At 48.3% G+C, this 22,818-nt stretch overlaps 2 protein-coding genes across 2 annotated transcripts; both read left to right on the forward strand.

Moving 5' to 3' along the window:
* Nucleotides 1–11,982: 11,982 nt before the first annotated feature.
* LOC109529068 (uncharacterized) lies at nt 11,983–17,872 on the forward strand. Its single transcript, XM_019892226.1, has 12 exons — nt 11,983–12,065; nt 13,461–13,541; nt 13,638–14,190; nt 14,281–14,599; nt 14,680–14,904; nt 15,028–15,568; nt 15,643–15,855; nt 15,948–16,186; nt 16,264–16,502; nt 16,566–16,811; nt 16,893–17,442; nt 17,573–17,872. The coding sequence occupies exons 2-12, from the start codon at nt 13,523–13,525 to the stop codon at nt 17,870–17,872; spliced, it is 3,444 nt and encodes a 1,147-aa protein (XP_019747785.1). The 5' UTR covers nt 11,983–12,065; nt 13,461–13,522.
* On the forward strand, nt 17,857–18,944 carry LOC109529069 (uncharacterized). The gene is made up of 2 exons (XM_019892227.1): nt 17,857–17,990; nt 18,076–18,944. Exons 1-2 carry the CDS (start codon nt 17,969–17,971, stop codon nt 18,942–18,944), a joined length of 891 nt encoding a protein of 296 aa, XP_019747786.1. The 5' UTR covers nt 17,857–17,968.
* The last annotated feature ends 3,874 nt before the right edge of the window (nt 18,945–22,818 follow it).

A 22,818-nucleotide genomic window follows, 5' to 3' on the forward strand; every position in this document is an offset into this window, starting at 1 on the left:
TCCATGGGGAGGTAAATTTTCATTATGAGAAGAAGAAACCTTTTTTTTCCATTTACAAGATTCAATATTTTAATATATTGCTGTGCCATATAATTTGTGGAGGGGCATGCTGTATTCCCAAAACGACTGTTAACTGGCCGTTTACTGTTTTGATGTTTTTAATTTGTTGTTTTCATCGTGGGAGCGGCCCAGTGGGCGACTGGTCAGCGCATTGGCCTCACAGTGCAGAGGTGCAGGGTACGATTCCCTGCTCCGGCCTTCCCGTGTGGAGTTTGCATGTTCTCCATGCGCCTACGTGGGTTTTCTCCAGGTACTCCGGTTTCCTCCCACATTCCAAAAACATGCATGGCACCCTGATTGGACACTCAAAATTGTCCCTCGGTGTGAGTGTGAGCACGGATGGTTGTTCATCCATGTGTGCCCTGCGATTGGCTGGCAACCGGTTCAGGGTGTACTTCGCCTAATGCCTGAGAGACAGCTGTGATAGGCTCCAGCACGCCCCCGCGACCCTTGTCAGGATAAAGTGGATCAGAAAAGGGATGGATGGATGCATACTCCATGTATGGCATGTTGTATGCAGTGATGATAGTTTTTAAAGTGTTCAAAAATAAAGCTGAGTTTAGTGAGAAATATTAAACACAAGCTTTCTGCTACTTAAATTTAGACTGATGAAAGAAATTTCAGATTTCAGTCATTATGTTACCTTTATTTTAGAATGGTCGTTGTATGCGTTCTCTTTTGGACAAACCAGAAGCCGAACTTTCGAGTCCAATTCATTTTTATGGTGTGCATTGTGCAGAGTGTAGTGTTCACCATGTTCACTCTCGATAGCATCTGACAAAATAAACGTGGTTGTACATTTTAATCATATTCGAATCAGTTGTACAGCTGCAATGCAGAGAGAGATTCTGACCCATTGTGACCACCTGTCACTTGTTTTTTTACCTTTCCACAAAATCTTGCACTCCCAAGCGACAATCCATGTCTCCTGTTTCTTGTATGTCTGACCCTCCATTGTCCTGTTATTGTGCAGGTTTGCAGCAGGCTGCATAGGGAGAGGATGTAAGCAGGACAAAGAGGAGGGAGTTACAAAAGTGCACTGTGGAGAAATTCGTTTGGAAAAGACAGTGCTCTGTGTGTGTGTGTGTGTGTGTGTGTGTGTGTGTGTGTGAGAATTTTGTTACGGGGATTTTTGTGTGAAGGTGGACACACACACACAAATACTCTCTCTCTCTCTCTCTCTCTCTCTCTCTCTCTCTCTCACACACACACACACACACACACACACACACACACACACACACACACACACACACACACACACACACACACTCACACAATCTGTGGGTTTAACTGGGCTTGACAGCGACCAAAATAGGTCACAGGGGGAAGTTAGGACATGTTTCTCACACATTATAAGTTGTTTTAGCCAAACTGACTTTGCATGGCGCAGGATTTTTCGGGGAAAAGTCCTCAAACCTATATCCTGGAGTGTGACACCACCACCCCCCACCCGCCACCCCCACCCCGTAAAGTAACCACAAGCATCCCTTCAATTTACAACAAAAGAATTAACCATTTAAGATACGGATCTTATCAGCTTTTTAATGACTTAAAATTAGTTCTATTGTTGGTAAGAGCAAAAAAACACCTGATTAAAAGTCACAGCCGCTAAATGTAATCATAAAAATTAATTTGTATATTTGTCCACTTTGTACAAATACATGTGTATACCGGTAATGTAGGTGTAGGTGTTATGATACGGAATAATTCGGATAGGAGTGGATCCCACAAACAAATACAATACAACACAATACATGCTGATTTATATAGCGCTTTCACAACGGCGGCAGCTGTAACAAAGCGCAGAAGAAAACAGTTAACATAAAGTAAAATAATAAACACAACACATAACATAAAACATGAACATAAAGTAACAAACAAAGACAATTAAGTTAAAGGTCTTTTCACAAAAAATGGTTCATTTACAAAAAGTGCATGACAGACAATGTACAAATTAGGTCGCTGGTACTCAGAGCCAGGATAAACGAATAAAAAGTGCTTGCAAATGGTGGCGAGGAGAAATAAACGTGAATCGCATGTCATGAAAAGAAAAGTAAATCCAATCATAAGAAAACGTAAATGAGCACGATGTGAGCCTAAAGTGAGAATAATTTGAGAGCCACGGTCACGCTTTAACTAAAATATTCAGTTAAGTGTAACTATGTGCATTGATTAAATCGGAGCACCCAATTCTGATACCTGGGAGATAAAAGCAACGCAATGGAAACGACAATCTGTCATAGGGTTTCAACTTTTTCTGCAATTCTGTGCCATGCCCAGTCCCAAATATGACATCAAACTCAAATTGGACGTATTTCCCTGTTAGTGTGAGAGCAAAAATCCATGAAACCGGGATACAGAAGATGAGGAGTGTGTCAGAGCAGTTGAAGTTGCTGGATTTTGGCTCCAGTCTCGTATGAAGCGTGAGTTGGAATTATACCAGTTTTCATATGTGCTGCCAAAGCTAGCACTGGAATTACACCGCTTCAGTCAACTGCAAAAGGATTGTTATACTGTATCAGAGTGGTAAAGTTGCACAATGACCATGGCTCTCAAATCATTCTCACCTGCGGCTGTCTATTATCCTCAGTCATGCAGCAATTGGCCGGAGAGCGCAAAGCAACGACATTGGTCAATGTCCCAAGGAACAAAAGGAATTTTCAGCAACTCAGGTGCACATGAGGCCAATCTGGTGAAGTAAGTGATGTCTGTTATGACAATGAGCGAAGAAAAACTTGCGTTGCGGAGCTTGTTAACAAAACTAAGTCTGTTGGCCTTCAAAATTTGGATACGCTTCACGAATTTGCGTGTCATCCTTGCGCCAGGGGCCATGCTAATCTTCTCTGTATCGTAATCCAATTTTTCATATGCGCTGCCAAAGCTAGCACGAACAGGACACTGTGCGGCCTTAATTTTGAACCATCTTTGGGAGCAACACCCCTCAGTGGCGGTGGAGACGTTTGCCATAGAATCCTGAGTGGGCAACAGCCGGACCCCAAACAAATCCCCAAATGAAATCAGAGAACAGCAGCACACCTGGGAGGGAGAAATAGAAGACGAGAAATTGCTGTATTTCTGCTCCAGTCTTGTATGAAGCGAGGGTTGGAATACCACCACCCACCGCCATCTCAATCTCATCTCGGGATTTTGCTGAGGAGACTCAGAGACAGGGATGAGATTTTTCCCCATTTTGGCAGAATTCCGCCTTTTTCCAGTCAAAATGGACCTATTTTATATTGTTTCAAATCCGTAAAAAAATTTCGGGGGGGCGGAGGGTGGGGAGTCGGGACTTGTCTTCGCCAGAATCGGGGCTCGTAATGTTTATAAGTAACGTTTGCAAGCATCCATTTTTAATCCCGGTTTTTATCGCGAAGTGTTAGTTTGTCGTTACTTCCTATATGGGCTAAAACCAACGTCTTCCTTGTTGTGGTTGGTCGCTCTATCGGCAAATGCAAATCACAACCAATCCGTGTTCGCCTTCCTAGACCCCTTTTTCGCGAATGCCGAATGTTGTCGAGACTCGTGACGAAGCTAAAGTGCGTCAGATAGATGCGGATCTGAAAAACACGTTTCGATGGGACTGGTTGGATAGAAAGCTGACGGTGTCCCCAGTAGGAAACAGTAAAGAGGAACCATTGTGCTTGTGTCGGATTTCGTGAAAAAGCTCGATGTTGCCGGTAAAGCTCTGTGTACAGTGTGTGACTATGTCATTCTATACGGATCGAGAGGATGGAAAGCTTTACAGAGTCACGCAACCTCGGTGAAACACCGAAAACAGACATTTCTTCTGAAAAGTAACGACTCGATCTCAAGTGCTTTTCGACAACCTGGAGCATGTGTAAAAACAAGAGGAGTTGGCTAAAAAGAGAATGGAAAAAGACGGAGAGGACCAATAAGCTTTTAGCGCTTGCTAAAAAGCTTAAAATGAAGAGTAAATAAAGGATTCTACCTCATGAAACTGTATATTGTTGTATATAATGTAAATAGACTTTATATTATAAAATACATTCATAACCCATATATAGTAAACAGTGTGGGACTTCACTATCACTGTATGAGGTAAGAATCAACAGCTTTTTATCACATTTACACAACACTCTATGAATACAAGTAATGAACAAATCTTAAATATGGCAGGGGATGTGTTTCCTTTTTTAGTTTTGATTTTGAGCAGCAAATTTGAAGTTACATGTTGGTGCTCACCAGGAATGCATAAGCAAAATTGCACAAATTTTCACTTGAAAGAATAGTGAACAATCTTGGGATTTTTTTCTGTTAAAGTTTCAAATAGTGTAAATTGAATACACTTCATCTTCAGCATGTTTAGTGCCACTTTTGTAAGTGGCCACGCCCCCGTCACGGCCACGCCCCTTTCCGCTTTTTTCATCACAAGCCACTCTCATCCCTGCAGAGAGCAGACCCCAAACGGGGACTCTGTCATTCCGATGTGCGGTTGCAAATGGCGAAAGCTTTGCTGCAGTGAGCCTTGATAGCACCTCCATGGTAGTTGGATTTTGAAGCAGAAACCCAATTTTGGCTTTGTTTCCAAGCTCCTTTCGCATGGGCTATGCATATATTCACTGTGTAAAAAAAAGCGAAGCACGGTCATAGTGACACCTTGACCGTCAGGTGTACCAGCGAAAGGCTATTCTTTCCCGCATGCTGCATCTTCTGTAACTCATGTGTCTCTTCAAATCGTACAAATCTTTTACCTTTTGCTTAAGATTTCTGTGAAGAGGTACAAAATGAGTTTTAATTAGTTTTTTAACAGCTCTGTTCTTTTAGAACAGGGATCTCAAACTCAGTTCCTGGAGGGCTGCTGTTCTGCATGTTTTCCAAGTCTCCTTGTTGCAACACAGCTGATTCAAATGATCAGATCACCAGCAAGCTCTGCGGAAGCCTGACATTGAACCTGTTCATTTGAATCAGATGAGTTGCAACCGGGAGACTTGGAAAACATGCAAGACAGCAGCCCTTCAGGAACTGAGTTGAGACCCCTGTTTTAGAACGTCTGTGAGTGTTGAAGATAACAAATATGGGGGCGACCATGTCAATGTGCTACTACAAAATGGCTGAAGGTTTGTTGAGATCATCCTTGAAGACATTTCCTGAACAGTTCAGGTTGGAAGCAAAAACTCAATTTCAGCTAAGTTTCCAGGCTCGCTTTTTGTATGTTGAGCATCTAATCACTGCGTTAAAAAAGCCAAGTGCGATTCCCCGGGAAGTCAACTGTACACGTACCCTTTGATCATTGACAGTTTGTGTTGAACCAAAGATGTTGGTGAGGAGTAACAATGTTCGTTGATTCAATCAGAAAACAGTGGCATACCTGGAAGGAAGAAATTGAAGACGAGAAGTTGCTGGATTTCGGCTCCAGTCTTGTGTGAAGCGTGGGTTGGAATTCCAGCGCCGTCATCTCAATCTCACCTCAGGATTCCGCTGAGGAGACTCACAGAGCAGACCCCTTTGTCCTGGTGGACTGTGCAGAGAGAGCTATTGCCAACTCTGCATAGAGTGCTGATGTCGAATACCGTCGGTGTTGTCCACTGTGCGTCAGACTCATAGTGACACCTTGACCGTCAGGGGTATCAGCGAAAGGCTAATCTTCCCCACAGCTGACCTGTATCATAGCTCATGTTTCTCTTCAAATCGTACAAATCTTTCGCCTTTTACTAAAGATTTCCGTGGAGAGAGACAGAATGAGAAAAGATCAATTTTTGCTATGCTCTGCTTTGTCAGAGCATCTTTCAGTGTTCAAGATAACAGATTTGCCATTACTTTAACTTGTAGTTGCAAAAGTGTGCAAGCTTCTCTGGAATGAAACTTGATGGTACCTCCACGGTTGTTAGATTTTGAAGCAGAAAATGAGCTATGATACAGGTCAGCTGTGGGGAAGATTAGCCTTTCGCTGATACCCCTGACGGTCAAGGTGTCACTATGAGTCTGACGCACAATGGACAACACCGACGGTATGCGACATCAGCACTCTATGCAGAGTTGGCAATAGCTCTCTCCGCACAGTCCACCAGGACAAAGGGGTCTGCTCTCTGAGTCTCCTCAGCAGAATCCTGAGATGAGATTGAGATGACGGCGCTGGAATTCCAACCCACGCTTCACACAAGACTGGAGCCGAAATCCAGCACCTTCTCGTCTTCAATTTCTCCCTCCCGCGTATGCTCCTGTTCTCTGATCAAATCAACGAACATTGTTCCTCTTCACTGAAATCTGTGCTGAAACACAAACTGTCTATGATCAAGGGGTAAAGGTGTAAAGTTGACTTCCAGGCCCAGAATCGTGCTCGTTTTTTTGACAGACACAAAAAAAGCCTGGAAATAAAATCTAAATGGGGTTTCTGCTTCAAAATCTAACAACCATGGAGGTACCATCAAGTTTCATTCCAGAGAAGCTTGCACACTTCTGCAACTGCAAGTTAAAGTAATGGCACATTTTTTATCTTGAACACTGAAAGATGCTCTGACAAAGCAGAGCATAGCAAAAATTGATCTTTTCTCATTCTGTCTCTCTCCACGGAAATCTTTAGTAAAAGGCGAAAGATTTGTACGATTTGAAGAGAAACATGAGCTATGATACAGGTCAGCTGTGGGGAAGATTAGCCTTTCGCTGATACCCCTGACGGTCAAGGTGTCACTATGAGTCTGACGCACAATGGACAACACCGACGGTATGCGACATCAGCACTCTATGCAGAGTTGGCAATAGCTCTCTCCGCACAGTCCACCAGGACAAAGGGGTCTGCTCTCTGAGTCTCCTCAGCAGAATCCTGAGATGAGATTGAGATGACGGCGCTGGAATTCCAACCCACGCTTCACACAAGACTGGAGCCGAAATCCAGCACCTTCTCGTCTTCAATTTCTCCCTCCCGCGTATGCTCCTGTTCTCTGATCAAATCAACGAACATTGTTCCTCTTCACTGAAATCTGTGCTGAAACACAAACTGTCTATGATCAAGGGGTAAAGGTGTAAAGTTGACTTCCAGGCCCAGAATCGTGCTCGTTTTTTTGACAGACACAAAAAAAGCCTGGAAATAAAATCTAAATGGGGTTTCTGCTTCAAAATCTAACAACCATGGAGGTACCATCAAGTTTCATTCCAGAGAAGCTTGCACACTTCTGCAACTGCAAGTTAAAGTAATGGCACATTTTTTATCTTGAACACTGAAAGATGCTCTGACAAAGCAGAGCATAGCAAAAATTGATCTTTTCTCATTCTGTCTCTCTCCACGGAAATCTTTAGTAAAAGGCGAAAGATTTGTACGATTTGAAGAGAAACATGAGCTATGATACAGGTCAGCTGTGGGGAAGATTAGCCTTTCGCTGATACCCCTGACGGTCAAGGTGTCACTATGAGTCTGACGCACAATGGACAACACCGACGGTATGCGACATCAGCACTCTATGCAGAGTTGGCAATAGCTCTCTCCGCACAGTCCACCAGGACAAAGGGGTCTGCTCTCTGAGTCTCCTCAGCAGAATCCTGAGATGAGATTGAGATGACGGCGCTGGAATTCCAACCCACGCTTCACACAAGACTGGAGCCGAAATCCAGCACCTTCTCGTCTTCAATTTCTCCCTCCCGCGTATGCTCCTGTTCTCTGATCAAATCAACGAACATTGTTCCTCTTCACTGAAATCTGTGCTGAAACACAAACTGTCTATGATCAAGGGGTAAAGGTGTAAAGTTGACTTCCAGGCCCAGAATCGTGCTCGTTTTTTTGACAGACACAAAAAAAGCCTGGAAATAAAATCTAAATGGGGTTTCTGCTTCAAAATCTAACAACCATGGAGGTACCATCAAGTTTCATTCCAGAGAAGCTTGCACACTTCTGCAACTGCAAGTTAAAGTAATGGCACATTTTTTATCTTGAACACTGAAAGATGCTCTGACAAAGCAGAGCATAGCAAAAATTGATCTTTTCTCATTCTGTCTCTCTCCACGGAAATCTTTAGTAAAAGGCGAAAGATTTGTACGATTTGAAGAGAAACATGAGCTATGATACAGGTCAGCTGTGGGGAAGATTAGCCTTTCGCTGATACCCCTGACGGTCAAGGTGTCACTATGAGTCTGACGCACAATGGACAACACCGACGGTATGCGACATCAGCACTCTATGCAGAGTTGGCAATAGCTCTCTCCGCACAGTCCACCAGGACAAAGGGGTCTGCTCTCTGAGTCTCCTCAGCAGAATCCTGAGATGAGATTGAGATGACGGCGCTGGAATTCCAACCCACGCTTCACACAAGACTGGAGCCGAAATCCAGCACCTTCTCGTCTTCAATTTCTCCCTCCCGCGTATGCTCCTGTTCTCTGATCAAATCAACGAACATTGTTCCTCTTCACTGAAATCTGTGCTGAAACACAAACTGTCTATGATCAAGGGGTAAAGGTGTAAAGTTGACTTCCAGGCCCAGAATCGTGCTCGTTTTTTTGACAGACACAAAAAAAGCCTGGAAATAAAATCTAAATGGGGTTTCTGCTTCAAAATCTAACAACCATGGAGGTACCATCAAGTTTCATTCCAGAGAAGCTTGCACACTTCTGCAACTGCAAGTTAAAGTAATGGCACATTTTTTATCTTGAACACTGAAAGATGCTCTGACAAAGCAGAGCATAGCAAAAATTGATCTTTTCTCATTCTGTCTCTCTCCACGGAAATCTTTAGTAAAAGGCGAAAGATTTGTACGATTTGAAGAGAAACATGAGCTATGATACAGGTCAGCTGTGGGGAAGATTAGCCTTTCGCTGATACCCCTGACGGTCAAGGTGTCACTATGAGTCTGACGCACAATGGACAACACCGACGGTATGCGACATCAGCACTCTATGCAGAGTTGGCAATAGCTCTCTCCGCACAGTCCACCAGGACAAAGGGGTCTGCTCTCTGAGTCTCCTCAGCAGAATCCTGAGATGAGATTGAGATGACGGCGCTGGAATTCCAACCCACGCTTCACACAAGACTGGAGCCGAAATCCAGCACCTTCTCGTCTTCAATTTCTCCCTCCCGCGTATGCTCCTGTTCTCTGATCAAATCAACGAACATTGTTCCTCTTCACTGAAATCTGTGCTGAAACACAAACTGTCTATGATCAAGGGGTAAAGGTGTAAAGTTGACTTCCAGGCCCAGAATCGTGCTCGTTTTTTTGACAGACACAAAAAAAGCCTGGAAATAAAATCTAAATGGGGTTTCTGCTTCAAAATCTAACAACCATGGAGGTACCATCAAGTTTCATTCCAGAGAAGCTTGCACACTTCTGCAACTGCAAGTTAAAGTAATGGCACATTTTTTATCTTGAACACTGAAAGATGCTCTGACAAAGCAGAGCATAGCAAAAATTGATCTTTTCTCATTCTGTCTCTCTCCACGGAAATCTTTAGTAAAAGGCGAAAGATTTGTACGATTTGAAGAGAAACATGAGCTATGATACAGGTCAGCTGTGGGGAAGATTAGCCTTTCGCTGATACCCCTGACGGTCAAGGTGTCACTATGAGTCTGACGCACAATGGACAACACCGACGGTATGCGACATCAGCACTCTATGCAGAGTTGGCAATAGCTCTCTCCGCACAGTCCACCAGGACAAAGGGGTCTGCTCTCTGAGTCTCCTCAGCAGAATCCTGAGATGAGATTGAGATGACGGCGCTGGAATTCCAACCCACGCTTCACACAAGACTGGAGCCGAAATCCAGCACCTTCTCGTCTTCAATTTCTCCCTCCCGCGTATGCTCCTGTTCTCTGATCAAATCAACGAACATTGTTCCTCTTCACTGAAATCTGTGCTGAAACACAAACTGTCTATGATCAAGGGGTAAAGGTGTAAAGTTGACTTCCAGGCCCAGAATCGTGCTCGTTTTTTTGACAGACACAAAAAAAGCCTGGAAATAAAATCTAAATGGGGTTTCTGCTTCAAAATCTAACAACCATGGAGGTACCATCAAGTTTCATTCCAGAGAAGCTTGCACACTTCTGCAACTGCAAGTTAAAGTAATGGCACCTTTTTTATCTTGAACACTGAAAGATGCTCTGACAAAGCAGAGCATAGCAAAAATTGGTCTTTTCTCACATTCTGTCTCTCTTCACGGAAATCTTTAGTAAAAGGCGAAAGATTTGTACGATTTGAAGAGGAACATGAGCTATGATACAGGTCAGCTGCGGGGAAGATTAGCCTTTCGCTGATACCCCTGACGGTCAAGGTGTCACTATGAGTCTGACGCACAATGGACAACACCGACGGTATTCGACATCAGCACTCTATGCAGAGTTGGCAATAGCTCTCTCCGCACAGTCCACCAGGACAAAGGGGTCTGCTCTCTGAGTCTCCTCAGCAGAATCCTGAGATGAGATTGAGATGACGGCGCTGGAATTCCAACCCACGCTTCACACAAGACTGGAGCCGAAATCCAGCACCTTCTCGTCTTCAATTTCTCCCTCCCGCGTATGCTCCTGTTCTCTGATCAAATCAACGAACATTGTTCCTCTTCACTGAAATCTGTGCTGAAACACAAACTGTCTATGATCAAGGGGTAAAGGTGTAAAGTTGACTTCCAGGCCCAGAATCGTGCTCGTTTTTTTGACAGACACAAAAAAAGCCTGGAAATAAAATCTAAATGGGGTGTTCAGGAAATGTCTTCAAGGATGATCTCAACAAACCTTCAGCCATTTTGTAGTAGCACATTGACATGGTCGTATCAGACTTGGGTGCTCCAATTAAGATAATGAATGCACAGAGCTATTCTTCATCGAAGACTTTAGTAAAATGCAAAAGGATTGTTATACCGTATTTGCCCGAATATAAGACGGCTCTCATTATAAGAAGACCCCTTCTTTTTCAAGACTCAAGTTTGAAAAAAGACTTTTTGAACACCAAATTAAGTTTTATACAGAAAATAATTACAGTACATCTGAAACAAATGATTATAACAATATATTTAAGAGAAAAAGCATGTTATTTTGCCTCATTCAAATCTAAAGTGCAATCACATTCGTAAATGAATGGCTTCTGGTTTTTGAAATGTAAATTACATCATAACTTCTCCTCAGCTGCCGGTTAACCTGGCCGATCTTCGACCCACTTTTCTCCAGATTGTCACTATGTTTCTCCACTTATTTTCTTCTCTTTTCCTTCTTACCGCTATTTTTTATTTTTCTTCTTCATGCTACCGCTATTTTTATTTTTATTCTTCGTGGCAGGGGTTCACTTTGGCCTGGGGAGTCAAGTGCAGCATTCTCTTCATTGATATCTGGCGCCATCTAGCGTCGTGAATGGGTATAATGTCTAGACCCCGAATATAAGACGACCCCCACTTTTTCAGTGTTATTTCAATGCAAAAAACACCATCTTATATTCGGGCCAATACGGTATAAGGGTGGTAAAGTTGCGCAATCACCTTTCAAATCATTCTCACATGCGGCTGTCTATCCTAAGTCACGCAGCAATTGGTCGTGGAGCGCAAAGCAACTGCATTGGTAAATGTCCCAAGAAACAAAAGGAATTTTCAGCAACTCAGGTACACATGAGGCCAATCTGGTGAAGTAATGATCTGTTATGGCAATGAGCGGAGAAAAACTTGGTGCGGCGCGGAGCTTGTACACAAAACTAAGTGTGTGGCCTTCAAAATTTGGATACGCTTCACGAATTTGCGTGTCATCCTTGCGCCTAGTGCACGGCCATGTACGGGGCGCTATACCTGTCAGAGGTTGGTTCAAACGATATGTACCAACCGACCAATGGCGAATTGACAACTGACACAAGGCATCTCCCGTTGGTCGACAGCCCTATCCAGGCCTCAGCCAAACGCTGATGACTAGGAAATGGCATTCTTCTCCTATTGGCTCATTTCGTCACGAGACCGGGCTCGTCACCACCCTCGCTCGCTCCGCGATTCATTCGTCTCAAACGCGATTCATTCGTCTAAAATTTGTTCAACGTTTCCAGTTGTAACATCGAATTCACTTCGTCGTCAAAACGCTCGGAATCACGCTTCTGGTAAGTTTGGTTGAATACTTTGTTAAGTTCGTTCGGGAATGTCTGACATGAATTATATCGTATGAATTACGCGAACGTATGATAAGTTACTGTATTTTTACATTTTCTGCTCTCTCCCCCTCACAAACGTTGTAATGGCGTCTAACTTCTACACTCCTAATATATATCGCTGAAATACTTTGAAGGAGAAGACGAAACAATTACCCCAGCCGAACACATTCCCGATGTACATGTTTGAAAGTAAATAAAAAGGGGGAGGTATTTTTTTTCTGGTTTAAAAAAAAAGAAACGCTACACATATCGCCATTACCCCGGTCGAAAACATTTTACAAACATTTTTGACCTGATATGTATAATGGGGGGGCATATACAACTGAGAGGGGGGGGGGGGAAACATGCGGATGGGTGTGGGTGTGTGTGTGTGTGTGTGTGTGTGTGTGTGTGTGTGTGTGTGTTTGTGTGTGGTAGACAATGGATTTCAAGCCCAACTTTGTCTTCATGCCACCCGGTATGGAATATTTACGGCTGCAGCGCACCGCTGAGGCAGCAAAGCTGGCCAATGCAAACAGGTAGGTACATCCATGCTTTCATTTCAAAAGTGCCAAAGCAAAGTAGGCTAATACACCTTATTTATTGTTCTAGATTGAAGCCTGCAGTTGCCACCTGCAAGAACGCTTCCCTGGTGAAGGAGGAGGCCGTGGCCCGCGTTGTTCAAGGCGGGGGAGACCCCGAGTGCTGGCAACTGGTGCTCAGCGAGACATCGCTCCAGTTTGGCCAGTACCGGGGCCAAACATTCAAGTGGCTCCTTGAGAACGACGTGGGCTACTGCGCTATGGTCGTCGCTTCCCACCAGAAGGAGCGCGACAACGGCGACACCTCGCAGTCACCCCTGGCAGCCAACAAAGATGCCCTGGCCTTGTACGCGCGCGTCTTCCCCGAAATGGGCGTTGTCGTGCGGCATCGGCTGATGGTGATGGGAGCACCGTTGGTCAGGGAGCTGGATGAGCAACTGCTGAAAATGGGACAGTTCTCCAACGAAAGCTACAGTTCCCTCTACGAGTCGACTGATGAGCAGCACCGAAGGTAAAATGCGTTTGTTTATGTATGGGAAGGGGAAAACTTGTCATTGCTTAACTCGTGTATTTTTCGTTGGTGGTTTCTGCACGTAGGTATGTGCGTCGTATGCGCACAGCGAAATTTACGCCGGGCTCCTTTTTCCACGCCTTGAATGCTTACATCGTGGGACGAGACAATGAGGCGAATTACAAGGTGCCTTGTCCAGGTAAACGACTCATGGGTCCGAACGGCCCCACGCTCTGCCAATTTGCATCTCTGTATCTCCAACGACTCAGCTCGAATGGCCCCATGATTGTGCCGATTTGCATCTCTGTACAGCCACAAGTGAGCGGCCGTCATCACCGTCGGAGCCATCGGACGACGTCCTCCTCGCAGCTGCCATGGAGGTGGAGTCTCAGTGTGAGTGACTTCATTGTGTCGGTCGGGTCGGGGGGGGAAAAATGCACAGACAGAGAAATTGAAGTGAGAAGTGACTTGATTCCATCTCACCACCAGCGTCCCAGGCTCCCACTTCGTCTGACACCGGCGCTGCCGCCCACGTGCTCTTGGCCAGCGGTGATGCGCTGCCACAGCTGTTGGCGCCAAAGCAGCAGGGCGTGCTCCCAAAGGGCTGGGCCGCCACTCTACCCGAGAGCGAGCACGCCTGGGTCGGCCGAGCGCTGTTCGAAAGAACGGCCGGTGGCAGAGCGGTCCTCACCACCAAGCTCAAGCTGTGGTGGGAGCCCCCGAGCCCGCCCGCGTATTTTACGCAGCCCCCCGCTTCAAGTCGGCAGTTCTTCCACTCGAAATTCTTCTTGTGGGCGCCGTACAAGATGTGGGGGGTGAAACTGGCCTGCCCCAGTTCCAAATGCCGCCACAACCGCCTGACCGGGGGGGGGGTGTACAGGACCATTCGCCGGGTGCTGGATGTCCGAGGCTGGTACTTCATGGGCACCGAGTGCCTGGAGTGCCTGAAGTGCAATCGGAAGTTCTCGGCCTGGGAAGAAAGCATCCGGAAACAACTGCACATATCCAAGCAGTTGTTGTTCCCGGCGGTCCTGACGTACAAGTGAGTGGCCACGAGCCGGTCGGTCGGCCTTCCCGTTGATTCGCCGTTTCGCGGCACTGACGATTCTCTCTTCCCACCTCGCCTCTTTAGACTGGCTTGCGACAAAGCGGTCATCTCGCTTCTGAGGACGCGCTCGCTGGGCAACAGTGCCACCCTGTTGCGCCAGGTGCTGACGGAGATACACAGCGAGGAGTGGTTGTCCAGGTCCGCCAGCTACCTGTCCATCCTCACCCAGCTGGGTGTCCCGGCCGGCGGGGTGTTGGACGACGTCCCGCCCATGCGCCCGCTCCCCCTGGTGCCCTGGTTCCTCGCGGCCTACGTGGGGGACGTGCTCCCCCGCCTGGAGGACAACAAGGGCCGTCTCACCTCCGTCTTCGGTAGCATCCTGAAGATGGACTCCACCAAGAAGGTGCGTAGTTCACTCATCGCACGGACGTGACCGTGGTGATGAGAGTTGCGTTGATGTCGTGTTTCCCTTCTCACCTGCAGTTGACCAAGAAGCTGGCAGGGGAATCCGCCGGAACAGCCGCCTGGGTGACCAACGTGGGCAATGAGTACGGGCAGGTGCTCATGTCCGTGCTCACGGCCGCGGAGGGAGAGGGCCTTTCGGCCATGGCGGAAGGACTTGTCCGGCGGTACAAGGACGCGGGCAAGCCACCCCCGGAGGTGTTGTACGTCGACCGTGACTGTTGCTCCGTCACCGGAAAGAGCAAAGTAGGCGGTTTTATTTGATTTATTCAATTTGTTTTTTGTTTTTTTTTTGTTTGTTTTTTTTTTTTTGGGCGGGGGGGGTCCTCTGGTGTGGTGTCTGATGTAAAAGTCCGCTTGTACCGGCAGATCCATGACACCTTTGGCCAGTGGGACCGGTTGGTGGTGCGCCTGGACGTGTGGCACCTCATGCGTCGCATCGCCAGGGGCGTCAACACGGACGCGCACCTCCTGTACGGGCCCTTCATGGCCCGGCTCGCCTCGGCCATCTTCGAGTGGGATGAGCGAGACCTCGAACGGCTGAAGAGGGCCAAGCAGGCGGCGCAGGACGGCGGCCGCGTCGTCTTGAAGGCCAAGGAGCTGGAGCGACATTGTCGCCGTCGCACCAGGGGGGCGGAGGAGACCGAGAGGTTGGTCCAGGAGGTCCTTGACCACTTTTGGGAGGCCAAGGACACGATGGGCAACCCTCTCATACACCAGGAGCGTATGGCGGAAATATGGAGGACGCAGCGTCGCCACCTGCGCTGCATCCAGGACCCGCCGGGTGTGGCCCTCTACACCAAAACCGGGGAGGCCACAAAAGGCGGGGTCACGCTCCCGGTGTTCCGCTGCGCGCGGGGGTCCACCTCCCTGGAGTCCTTCCACCTCCACCAGTGCCGATTCATTCCGGGTGAGTTGGAAGCGTGTGCCTATTTCGCGCTCGCGTCAAAGTCTGAATTCCGTCTCATTTCCGACACTCTGCAGGCACATCGGCCAACGCCCTCCACTTCCAGGTGTACCTGCTGGAGGGCTTGACCAGGTGGAATGAGGACAGGGCCAGGGCGGCCGTGGTGGGCGGCGACAGAGAGGGGGTCCGCTGCTACAACGCGCGTGTGGTGGACGCCTACCAGGAGGTGGTGCGGTTGCGCCGGATCCCCTCCCCCTTGCACAACTACACCGTGCCGGGGAAATACACGGGTGAGGCTCGCGGAGGGCGACGTTTGGTTCGAGAGAGATTCTCGCGCATCCTCTTGACGTGCCGAGTGCTGACCCCCCCGACTCGCCTTCAGGGGAGCTCATCGGAGTGGAGTACCTGCAAGCGCAGACCGGCGCCGTGCTCCAATCCTGCCCGGGAGGAGACGCGGAAGATGTGTCCGACTGGCAAGACCGGGTGACGGAGGAGCAGGCGGACGTGCAGGAGGACGAAGACGAAGAAGGGATCGAATTCCATCGCGTGTTGGCCATGTCGGCACTAACTGAGGGTTTCCCGGAAGATGAGCCGTGGCAGCGGCGGCGGGAGGAGCAAGAGGTATGTCTGACTCTCGGTCTAGATTTTGTTCCGTCTCCACCGCGCGTACGGCGAGTCAAGCCCTTCTTTGAACACAGGAGGAGGAGGATGTCGTGGGACCGGACGGCCGAGGGGGCTACCAGCACGTCTGCCGGCTGGCCGACGCGCTGGTGCAGCTGCGCCGCAACGCCTTCGTGAGACCGTCTCAGGTGGCACGAATCAAAGCCTTGTGGGAGAAGCTGCCCGACCACGACAAGGCTCCTCCGCCGGCCCTTCCGCCGCGCCGCAAGCCGCTGGGCCCGGGCCGCCTCCAGAAGCGCGTGAAATTTCGTCACCGGCCGGCGGCGGGGCTTCGTCGAGTATCCGTTCCCCTGACGTGACGTGATCTCTTCTGCGCCAGTCTCTTTGTCGGGAAGGGGACTGAAGTGGCGCGTTCCCCGGGTGCCAGCAGGCTGGTGGAGGCCATCTTCTCGGACCTGTCCCACGTTCACAGCCAGGGGCATAGCCTCGCCGGTGTGCGCGTCAGTCGCTGGGGCCTGGTCATGAGGGACTACGGTCGCATCAGAGACCTATGTCGGACCAGAGAGCTCCTGGCCGCGGCCCCCATCCACCTGTTTGCGGTTAACCACCGGACCCTCACTCAGTGGTGCGTAAGGCTTGCTCGGTGGTCGCCGACGACGACGACGACGGGCCTTTTTCAAGCAACTGCGTTTGTTTTCCTTTGCAGGCACAACCAGAGAAGCAAGCAGGGCAGCGCCCAAGCGATGTGCGCAGCGATCCCGGCGCCCAGCAGCAGATCGACGGCTGCCGAAGCGCTGGAGGAGGCCAAGCCCCTGCTGGTTCGGCAGCCGCAGGGGGACGCGGCGTTTGAGCACCCACCAGAGACAGGCGGTACGGTGGTGACTCACAGGGGTCCCATCCTGCCCGATCTTTTCCGGGCGCTGCCCACGCCCAAAGATGAGCGCGCCACCCCTTCGCCCTCCGCCAGTCCCGCAGCCTCCACTTCGGCGCCGGCCCCGACTCCGTCGGGCCTCGCGCTCGCCACCTCCTCCGGCTCGGCTCCGCCGTCCGGCAAGGGGGGCCTAATCGCGTGGAATGTCGCGCACCGGACGAGGCTGCCCAAGGTGGCTCATTTCCAGTGCAAGCGCTGCGGCTACCCCAAAACCAAGGAGTTTGGCCACAGCCGGTACAGAAACGAGCACTTTTGCTCACAGGCGGAGGGTCGTTCGGTAGAGGATTGGCTGGAAGAGAAGAGGAGCCAGGACCCGGCCAGAAAGGTGAGGTCACTTTTTGTTCTGCCGCCCTTTCCACACTAATTGCTTCGTTGTTGTCACTGCTCACTCTTGCTTTGTTTTCACACCCAACCGACCGGTACTTAACGTGACGATTCGATGTGACCTCCCGCAGAGTGGACCCGCACCCCCGCGCTTACCACGCGCTAAGCCCCAGCCTGCTCCTCCCCGACTGCGTCATTTGCTTCCCGCACCCCCCGACGACAGCCCCCCTGCCCCGACGACGACCAAGGGAGATGGTCCCCCGCCTGCCCCAGCCGAACGGCCAAGGGCAGCTGGGCCGACGACCGAGGGAGCTGGCCCCGGCCCCCCCCACGGCCAAGGGCAGCTGCCCCGACAACCGAGGGAGACGGTCCCCCACCTCCCCTCCAATAGGAGATTAGCACTTGACCAGCCCCTCCCTCCCCTCCAATAGGAGATTTGCACTTGACCAGCCCCCCCATGCACTTTACATAAATAGCTCCCACTTCTTGCACGTTCCCATTTCTCTCAGCCAACCAACCAAGCAGACATGGCGTCCACGCAGCAGCAAGGTAAGAGCGAAACAACGCTCAATTTCGCTTTGGTGGAAGACCTCCGGCCCACCCACCCACCCAACTTTGCTTGATGTTTTCGCAGAGATCGGCATTTCATCGTCTGCCACAAGCACCCCCGCAACATGCGTGGAGTGCCGTGGAAAATGTGATACCTGCGGTGGCCTGATGGCATACAGGAGGGCGAGGAGGAGGTACCGGGCCAGGGGCGAGCCCCGGCCCAGCGGCAGCGGTGGTGCGCCCGGGCCTGCGAGGTGCACCATTCATAGGAGGAAAAAAAGAGCCCTGCGGGACCAGGAGCTGCTCCGAAACAACGAGCAATACACGTGGGGGGGCAACAAACCCGGGGGAACCTGCATTTTGTGTGGCCAGCCTCGGACTTTGGCGGGGGGGCATGCCTTTTACAGAGGCTATTACTTTTGCCCACACAATGAGGATTTATGCAGGGAGGAAGGCACGGAGAGGGTTTCGGCATCGGAATGGCTGCAAAAGCAGTCGTCTGCGATCCCGCAACCAACTCCCCGTACCACCACGTGGCGGCAACGCAGAAGCCAGACCACGGAGGAAGAGCTGGAAGGCCGCAAAGTGCGAACGTGCGGAAAGTGTGGCCTCCCACAACAGGCAGTCTACGGTCACAGTTCTTTTATGACCAAAGTGCCCAACAGGTCACTTGTCACATTCTGCACGCTCCATTCAGGGAAACCCTTGGCCCTGTGGCTGGCGGAGATGCGGGCGAGGGAAAATCAACCTCAGCAGCAACCTCAGCAGCAACCTCAGCAGCAACCTCAGCAGCAACGTGCTGTTGCTGCTGCGACGCAGGACCGGTGTCCTGCTGGGCCACACACCAAATTTCCTCTGCGGCAACTTTCTGTTGTCCTCACGCGGCTTCAGCCGCAACTTGCTGTTGTTGCTGCTGCTGCTGCTACCGAATCTCCTCAGCAGCAATCTCCTTAATTTAATCCCAACTGTAGGAGAACGTCTCTCTTGCATGTGTGTTTAAATTTCAAGCAATAGATGTGGTGTGGTGTGGTGTGTCAATTCAATAAATAAATAGATGTGTGAAGCAGCTGCGAGTGAGTGTGGCTTTGTGTTGATGAATTGGTTCACTGTTTGTTTGGTTCACCGTTTGTTTTTAAGAGGGGGAGGGAGGCGGGCGGGCGGCGGGGCAAATGAACACACGCGCGCACGCACACAAGGTGCGGACATTTCAAATAGCGCGCGGCTTTCGCGCACATGGCTAATTTGCATGCGCGCCTGGGGCGTTCCGAGCCCTCCTCCGACAGGTCTCGTTGCAAAAGTGGGCGGTCAGAGCCGGCCAGCGCCGCCGTCGGCCCGCCGCGCGATTCGAACCGAAGGGCGGGCCTCGGACGATGACCGGCCGTCGAACCGCAACGTCGCGGGGGGCAAAACGGGTGCGCCGCGGACCCAGATAACGCGCAGGATGCTTTGCGAGGGGCCATGCTAATCTTCTCTGTATCGTAATCCAATTTTTCATCTGTGCTGCCAGAGCTAGCACAAATAAGGAATCTGGACTCTCGTCTTGTGTGAAGCTTGGGTTGGAATTCCACCGCTGCCATCTCAATGACACCTCAGGATTCTTCTGAGGAGACACTGATAAAAGACACCTTTGTTCTGGTTGACTGTATCGGGAGAGCTTAGCATGGCCCCTGCGCAAAGATGACACACAATTTCGTGAAGCGGATCCAAATTTTTGAATTTTTGCCTGCCTGCCTGCCTGCCTGCCTGCCTGCCTGTCTGTCTGTCTGTCTGTCTGTCTGTTTGCCTGCCCTGCTCTGCACTGCCCTTCCCTGCCCGGGTCCTGCCCCGCCTTGCCTTCCTGCGCATGTATAATTGAATGTATGTACAGCAGGGGTGCCCATACTTTTTTGACCGAAGATCTACTTTTTGATCAACCAACCTCCCGCGATCGACCCGTTACCGTGCACGCGTGCATACGCACGCACGTACACATGCATGCCATAATGAGCAATAGCCTGACGCTGAGGCATGCGACGCACTTAGGCAGCCTTTTAATGATCGTAGCTCACGCGTACCGTTTTAAAATGCTTCTCTCGAAATCCAGATTCCCATTCTTTGCCCATCCCTTCAGTGAATTGTACAAAACAAACTCTAAATGAGAATAATGATAATGATAAAAGATATAGCGCAACAACTCTGATCACAAGCTGCAACTGTAGACTGCTGAGCGCTAACAACTTCCGGTGACGCATTACACGTCACTGTAGGTTAAAGATGACCTGCTTTCTTTTCTTTTCTTTTTAAAATACTTTTTGTGAAAGTGAGACTGACAGAATGATTAGGGTGCAGTGTGCATTAACACAAAAAAAATATGACTAACACGCATAGAGACACAAATGTTTTTTTTCCCTCTAACACCCCTCGGATCGATTTGGGACCAGTCCTTGATCTACTGGTCGATCGCGATCGACGTAATGGGCCCCCTTGATGTACAGTATACAGATATGTATATTTGTATGACAATAACAACTGCTTTTTCACAATCAGGTCATCTGCGAGTCGGGATATTAGTATCCATGGTCATGTTACAGATCTTTAGTCGACTGTATGGTTTCACTGAGGTTCTGAGTTACTTGGGTGTTTGTTTGCTTGTTTGTTTTGATCTATGTTATTCGGGTAAACTGCAATTGGTTGGCAGAAAATGGATTTATGGATGGATGGATGGTGGTTGTTAAGGTAGATGTGTTTGTTTCTGAATTTGATCACCACAATCAAGGCCGGATTTGGATCTGAAGATATCTGATTCCATGCGTTTGTTTCCGTTTATACTGCCATGACACATAACCAAATTGGGCAACATGGGAGTAAAGATGTTGGAATTGTGTTACTTGACCCATGTAATGTGAATGCAGCCTCTGTGTCACTGCTGTGACTGACTGGTAATAAATACATGGTGTACCCCACCGTTCACCCAAACTCAGCTGGGATCGACTCCATTTTACCTCATGATAATTCCACCATAAATTGCGCAGGTAATGGATGGTTTAGCGGATTTGCTCAGGTACTAGATATTAATCTAATTGAGACCCTGCGACTGCATTTACAGCCTTGCATAACTAACTGGCCTCTGTTGTACTTGGGAAACGTTGGTTGAAATTCACACTTCAGCAGTACGTAAGATGAGGACAGCTCACAAAGATGGCAGCTGAAAATAAATAAATACATACATACATAAATCTAGCTTTATAGATACAAATTTTATGAGACAATGAGAATCACATTTTAAGATGCGCTCTATATTTGTACTAATAATATTTTGGTTAATGTATAAATATCTGACTCTATTGGGTAAGATTGGATTACATTTGTTCTATTGGAATTTATCTTTAGTACGTGTACGAGGGTGAAATATTTTCACAATTATCCATTACAGCTGATGGTACAGGAATTTATAATAATAATAATACATTACATTTATAAGCGCCTTTCAAAACACTCAAGGACACTTTACAATCCTCGTTGCGTGAAATGAGCACCCCCCACCCCCATCCCAGCACGATGCGCATACGACAAACTGAAGCTTGTTGTCTAATGTGGTACTGCCCTCATGTGGCTCTGAATATATTAAACTAAAATCGTACCTATTCCAATATGCCAGCATGGAAATGGATATGAATTCTGAAGTTGAAATGAAATGTGACGTTTATTACATTAAATTGTTAATGTATTTAAAAATATACAGTAAATGTATAATTTATGTAAAACTAAAATTTGTTTTGAACACTGTAGAATAATAAACTACCGGTACTGCCCTCTACAGGTAATCACAGACAACCTTTTAAGCTTCAAAAATCCCTCTGTTATTGGGCCAGTTTGTGTTCTGTTCTGCCCCAGACAAAAGGGGAAAAAAAGGCCATATTGGCAACTGACATTTGAGTGCTTATTGGATGCACTTTTAACTTAATTTACACTATAATAAATTTTAGACTGACATTTTCAAATCACTCTCCAAAAAAATGCCAAAGACAAAAAAAGACAGGAGTTTTGAAGACAACATATCATTGCCAAGGTCTGTGTATAAAAATATCAATATGTTTAATTTTGTGGTATCTTTCTTTGCCTCAACTTCTCTCCTTCATCAGGTTTCATTCAAACTGAAAGACCTGCATGGACACCAAAGAATACAATTCAGTTTAAGACATTACCTTTTTGTCAGAACTACAAATTTCAAACATGCAACTATTATATACTTCACCTGATAACTAGATTATCATTGTGGATTTGGCTTTTTTTTTTGTTGCTGCTGTTGTTGTAGATAATGAAATACTCTCTTAGATGAACCACCTTCCCCGTATCGAACCAACTACCCCTGAGACAAATAACCAAAGTCCTGATATGAAGAGCTTTTTGACATTGTTTTCTACATATCCAAGCAGGACTCATCATTTTGTTGGTTTATGTTGTTTTCCAAGAGTGACCATTTTTTAACAAAATCTGATTATTTTGTGAATTGTATATTTTGTGCTTGGATGCGTGCCTGCGCACATATGTGTGGAGCTGTGCGTGTGTGTGTTTCAGCCATATCGTGATACTAGGTGTGCTCTAAAATGCTTCCGGATAACCAGGTCCATTCAGCTTGTGGCTGTGTGTGACTCTCCTACTCATAACACATGGAATAAAGCCAGCTGCTCACTTAAGCAAGCAGATGCAAATACAAGAGGCTGTGGGGGCTGAGAGCTCTTAGATCTGCAGGCAGCTTGTTACCAAAAAGGTCATTATGATGAATCCCAGAAGCAATAAAGAAGTTGAAAACATAAAGGGACAGCTGCTGATTCCACTTGCATCCATA

Source organism: Hippocampus comes, unplaced genomic scaffold (assembly GCF_001891065.2).
Source record: "Hippocampus comes isolate QL1 unplaced genomic scaffold, H_comes_QL1_v1.1 scaffold203, whole genome shotgun sequence".
NCBI classification, from domain to species: Eukaryota; Metazoa; Chordata; class Actinopteri; order Syngnathiformes; family Syngnathidae; genus Hippocampus; species Hippocampus comes.

Coding starts and splice junctions, on each gene's coding strand:
- LOC109529068 (XM_019892226.1), top strand. Junction 15,856..15,947: donor CGTGCCGGGGAAATACACGG/GTGAGGCTCGCG, acceptor ACTCGCCTTCAG/GGGAGCTCATCGGAGTGGAG. Junction 16,812..16,892: donor CACCGGACCCTCACTCAGTG/GTGCGTAAGGCT, acceptor TTTCCTTTGCAG/GCACAACCAGAGAAGCAAGC.
- LOC109529069 (XM_019892227.1), top strand. CDS start 17,969: ATGGCGTCCACGCAGCAGCAAG. Junction 17,991..18,075: donor GGCGTCCACGCAGCAGCAAG/GTAAGAGCGAAA, acceptor ATGTTTTCGCAG/AGATCGGCATTTCATCGTCT.